Raw genomic sequence first — 6,000 nt, forward strand, 5'->3', positions numbered from 1 at the left:
GAGTGCTAAATCGACTGTCCAATTCCTTCAAATTCTAAAGTGAAGCATGGAATATATAAAACTTCGAGTGGTCTTCAACTGAGCATTTGTTGAACATGCTCTATACAAAACCAAATAATGTAAAATGTCTTCCCACAGACTGTATACTGCTGCATTTTTGTAAGATGAGTTCTACTGTCACTTTCACTCCAAGAATAATTGAAGTATAAGCCAACCTATCTTGTTTGAACTGCTGAATGTACTTAATTATTCACAACACTTGAGGGAAGAGAAGCAGGTTACAGCTCACTGGGTGACACTCGTTAACCACAGATTGGTTGCTTAAAAGCATTTCCCTCCATGCCAGAACATCACATCTGATGGCACAAAGATAGCACTTGTGCAGTGACTCCTGTATTAAATTCATTTGCAGAAATACATTTCAGAGAATGACAAGCTGGTGGCTAAAGAATACAAATGAAGCAGAAATGCAAATAACGAAGAGGGAAGAAAATAAGAGGAAGTAATATGAACAAAGAGCAGATCTTAAGGATACAAGAAAAGGAGCCTGAAGAAAAGAAATATGTTCAGAAATGGAGATCCAGGCTGCAGAGGATAATGGCTAAATACTGTCCACCACTGTGGAAGTTACAATACATTTTCTTGTGTTAAAATGCCTATTTCAGTACAATTTAGTTCTTAACTCATTTATGTGTATTGCACTTCTAAAAATAATTGCTTTCAAAACACAAGTGACAATGAAAATAAATGAACTGTAAAATGCTTTGGGATATCAGGGTAGTTTACAAAGAGAGTCATACAGCATGGAAACGGACCCTTTAGTTCAACCAGTCCATGCCAAAAGTAATCCTAAACTAAAACTAGTTGCACCTGCCAGTCCTGGGCAATATCCCTCCAAACCCTTCATGTAGCTAAGTAATGCATCAGTTTCTTACATTCGTACCCTTTAAGAACCATTGGGTTGCCGAGCTAAATATTGCATTTGAAACAATGTTCACTACTACGTCTGAATGGCATCAGCTCCTTTTTGGAATTGGCCTGTTTACCAGAGGTTTGTGATGTTCCAAACTCAGGAGTAATATGCAATGTGAACATTGAGAATATTAACATTTCCTGGTATGTGGCAACGTTTTTATCATCATAAACTGATCATGCAAAATATTGGTGGTTAAAGTCACATGTAGGGAAACAAGTTCTAATATTGGATCACAAAACCCAACTGAACCAGCAACACCAATTGATTGGGGTGCAATGAACCACAGCAGCTATACCATGAGGAAAGACAACAATCACTATCCAATAAACCTAACTGAAATCATCTTGTTAGTTTGTGGAGTTGAACCAATTCTAAGAAAAATTGAAGGAAAAGTCAATTTATAAATATCAGTTGAAAAATCAAGTTCCTCTATTTCAAAAGATATAAAATAGGTCTTTGACATGCCACGAGGATGAAGTCAAAATGACATGGGAATGAACAAACAGTCTTTAAAGCAAAAAGGAGTCTCAATGATCATTAAAGTCTGGGATAAAAGTGCTGCCAACTTTAACCTTCACAGCAGAAAAGTTTCACCAACAACGAATACCGGAAACTATTGCAAAAGACTTCATGTGAAAGCATTACAAATTTCACATATGAATATTCTTACAAAACTTCCAATGTGTTTGAAACAGTGCTGCACTATCAAACATCTTACAGATATTTGTAAAGATACTATAGCCGTTTTGTTAAGCTGATTGATGCTTAACACTTTAATGCTTTGAGATTACTGACACGGTCTTCATTTTTACAACATACATAGACTTGGTTGCTTCAGCTGGATGAAGCTGGATTGTTCAGTCTCCAGACAGCTCCTTAAAAGAGAAAAGTGCTATTTCATGCAGTTATCTATTCTGTTTGAAACCAACCTAGGCTGCAAGTATGCACATTGTACTTGTAGATGCATATTCATTTATTTGATTAAACATCAAAGTCAGATGGAGGAAAACTTACAATACATCTTCAGTATATGAAATATGAATAATGAGTGGAATGATTATTTAAAAATCAGGAATTGGAGAATGAATACAGTACAGGAAATCACCATTTGGCCCACTGTGTCCATGCAAAAGGAATTTAGCAATTCCCATTTCACTGCCTTTTCACCTTCGCAATGCATTTTTTCCATCTACTGTCTTGACCCCTATTGATTTTTCAGCTTTCCTATTACATATCGTCTCAACCTGGTCTTCTCGAAAGAACAACAATGGCAATAAATTTAAAGGAAAAATATTTACAGCCCATTTAGATCAATGCACTCATACCAATGTTTATGCTCCACATGTTCCTTGACTAACTGTTTAAAATTCACCAAATCTCTTTCCAATCCTTACTCCAGTTTTCCTTTCAATGCACATTCTTTCTTGTAAGAGCATTAGATGTATTAGAGGATTAGCTGCTCTCCCATTCAATAAAATCATGACGGATCTGAATCTGTAATTCCATTTTCCTGCTTTTTCTACATAACCCTTTACTCTCTTACAGATTAAAAATCTGACTGAGCCTTGACTCCCTGGGTTTTAAAAAAGTGCGGAGAAAGTGAAGACTGCAGATGCTGGAGACCGGAGTTTGAAAAGTGTGGTGCTGGAAAAGCACAGCAGGCCAGGCAGCATCCAAGGAGGAGATTCTCCTGCTCCTCGGATGCGGCCTGGCCTGCTGCGCTTTTCCAGCGCCACACGTTTCAACTTTTAAAAAAAGTGCCACAATCTCACTAATCTGGGTAAAGAAAACCCTCAATTTAATACTGGATTTACTGGCGACTATCTTATTTCCATTGCCATTAGTTCCAGTTTTTTGCCATAGGATGAAACATCTCAGTATGGTGGCATAGTGGTTAACACTGCTGCCTCACAGCACCAGGGACCAAGGTTTCATTCCAGACTCAGGCAACTGCCCATGTGGAGTTTGCACAATCTCTCAGTGTCTGTGTGGGTTTCCATCGGGTTCTCCGGTTTCCACCCAAAAACCAAAAGATGTACAGGTCAGCTGAACTGGCTATGTTAAATTGTCCCATAGTTTTCAGGGATGCATAGGTTAGATGCATTAGTCAGGGACAAATGTAGAGTAACAGGGTAGGGAAATAGGTTTGGCTGAGATACTCTTTGGAGTGTCAGTGTGGACTTGCTGGGCCAAAGAGCTTGTTTTGACACGGTAGGGATTCTATGACATCCTGTTCAATCTCTATATTTACCTTATGAAACCTTTCCTTATTGTTAAAGACTATCTGGTCATCCTTTAGCACCTTCACAGTAAAATTAGCCCCAACCTGTTTGGTCTTTCCTGACATACTTAGTTTTGCTCTAACAGAAAATACATTTTGTACTTTCAAACCTATTTATTTAACAGCTATGCTTTATTAGCAATGCATAAAGATTTGTTTTCATCACAACTTGTTTCAACAGCTGCAAAACAAGTAATAAACCATTGGATCGCTGGCAGAGTAATAGCTAGGGGGAAAACAACAGGTGCACACATACCCTGCAGCATTTATTGGACTTGTAGAAGGACATTTTACTCTTTGCATTGAACTGGCCTCCCTCAAAAGATAAAACGCTCTTGTGGATCAAAACTGAACTACTAAAACCTAACATTTAAAGCCACAGTTCACAAATTCTGTCAAACAGGAAATTAACCCAAACAGGTACATTAACCCAACAGCTTTGGACGGATCAGAAAATAAACAGCCTATCAGAAAATATTCTTCTCTAATACCAACACTTTCTCTAAAATTAAGAGAAACGCATTAAGGCCGAAATCCCTTTGCAGACTTATTTATACATTGCGTATTAGCTAAATAAATCGACAAGAAAAGAATATTGCACCACACCCCGCAATTGATATTTTAAAGCCATCCAGCTCATTGCCTGCTGTCAGTCCCAGCCCTGGGCTGCAGCTCATGGGAACCGGAAGTCCAGCGCAGGTCGTGATGGACAGCACCGGAAACCAATCAAGCAAGGGAACGAAGACGAGATACCCAATCGGCGACGAGAGGGCGGTGACCCGGGGTGGGGGAGGGGTAGAAGCTTGGAGGAGGCGGTGGCCGAACCACCCCCTCAGGGACTGGTGTCAGTTTATTTCGCTTCGAACCGTTCGCATCCTCGGCGGAACTGGAAGGAAAACATTCGAACGCGTTCCTTTCCCACACGGCTGGGAGTGGAAGGGAAAAGGGAAACAAGAATGAAAGAAACGAGGAAACAACACCGGCGAAAACGAACTCACTTTCCCCGACGACCGCCTTCAGCCCCATCAGCGCCATCTTGGTCTTCCCGCCTCTCGCGCAGGTTACACGTCACTGCGCTTTATGACGTCACCGACCGTCTCCCCCCCCCCTTGGGACACGTCATCTTCCTAACCACATATGACGTCACACGTTCTTGCTGCGGTGAACGTCACGTGTAACAGATGCCGTTGTGGTCGTTTGTGACATCATCCGCCCTATTGTATAACGTCATTCAGTCTTATTCTGACGTCACCAATCCCTCTCACTGGGTCTTCGTCTATTCTCATCTCTTCCTTCAATGATCCCTGGGACCCTGAGACCTCCCATAAAAGACTATAAGAAATAAGCGGAGCAGGCCGTTCAGCCCATTCAGTAGGATATGGTGGTGGACCCAGGCTAGATCCCATCAAAGCATTTCAAGAAAGTAGCCCAGACCCTAACTTTTCTAGTTGTTTTAAGCAGATGTAGAGTGGATATTCCAAGGTGTGATGCAGCTGGTCAAACCACTTAGTTGTAAACAAAATAGAAATTATTTGCAAGGTTACCAAATGAAACACAAATAAAAGAGAAAAGCATATAGAATAACAACTGTTTAAAAATCCAACAGATTATCCCAATTTAATGCTGCTGTTCCAAATTCCTGCAATAAATCACCATGAACACCCCTTGGCAAAAAAAAGGTTAAATCAAACAAAGGGTCTTACAGGAGAGAGAGATGTCAGACAGATTCAGTATTGAACATATCTTCCATGTAGCTGTTTCTTTCACTAACAGCCTCAAAAAACTGACTGCTTGCTCTGAACAACGTCTGCATGCTTCCTGAAGAAGGGCTTATGCCCGAAACGTCGATTCTCCTGTTCCTTGGATGCTGCCTGACCTGCTGCGCTTTTCCAGCAACAGATTCTCAGCTGCTTACTCTGAACAGCCAGACTGCTAAAATCCAAACCAAAGGTGAGCTGGGAGAACTGGCCACTCGCCTTTCATTGTTACAAGTGTTTTTCAAGCTTCTTTCAAATTGATCAAGCCAGACATTTTGGCAACTCTGCCTCATACAACACTTTTGAAAAAAAAACAAGGACAACACAACCTTGTTAAAGGAGCAGCATCGTCACACGTGGCCAATCTGATACTCTTCATATCCGCTTTGCGGCCCGTTTCCCATTACCCTTGATTGCCTGACTAATCAAGAATCTGCTTGCCAGTCTGCAGCCAGTGAAGGAATATTTGGGTGCTTGCGGCCCATCATTGGCTGGTGCTGTGAGTAAGAATACAACACCACTTGAACCTGTAGGCCTGCTCATATCAATCAATTGGATCATGGCTGATCTGATTGTGCAACCTCCCAACTCCCCTCCCCCCAACACCATACCCCGATCACCCATCATCCCCTTGCTTTCAAGAATCTCTTTAACGCTAATACCACTGGATAGTAATCCAGAGGTCAAGGCTCTAGGGGTATGAGTCTTAAAAGTCAACATGACAGCTGGTGAACTTCAAAATTTATAAACCCGGCATTTCAGAATGTCAGGAAAACCTAGGAAATCTCTCATCTCACCCTGGCCTGACCTACCTATGATGCCAGCAATGTGTTGATTCCTAAATGCCCTCTGAAATGGCTTAGCAAGCCACTCAGCTGTCTCAGGCCTTATCACATACCAGATGGATTGCAACAGGTGGCTGGCTACTATCTTCTCAAGGAATAGAACAAATACTATCCTTGCCAGTCAACCCTTGATAAAACAAA

The 6,000-nt window shown here is 41.2% G+C and overlaps 1 protein-coding gene across 2 annotated transcripts in view; it reads right to left on the bottom strand.

Annotated features, from left to right (window-relative positions):
• stxbp2 (syntaxin binding protein 2) overlaps window positions 1-4,318 on the bottom strand; it is a 65,360-nt gene extending 61,042 nt beyond the window's left edge. The window contains exon 1 of one of the 2 annotated variants that reach the window (XM_072564211.1): window positions 4,256-4,318. In XM_072564211.1, coding sequence (XP_072420312.1) covers window positions 4,256-4,292 — 37 coding nt within the window. In that variant the 5' untranslated portion in view covers window positions 4,293-4,318. Of the gene's footprint in view, window positions 1-3,863; window positions 3,904-4,255 lie in introns of those variants that run through there. The other variant, XM_072564212.1, reaches the window with a different exon arrangement.
• Window positions 4,319-6,000: the final 1,682 nt, after the last annotated feature.

Source organism: Chiloscyllium punctatum, chromosome 46, assembly GCF_047496795.1.
Source record: "Chiloscyllium punctatum isolate Juve2018m chromosome 46, sChiPun1.3, whole genome shotgun sequence".
NCBI classification, from domain to species: Eukaryota; Metazoa; Chordata; class Chondrichthyes; order Orectolobiformes; family Hemiscylliidae; genus Chiloscyllium; species Chiloscyllium punctatum.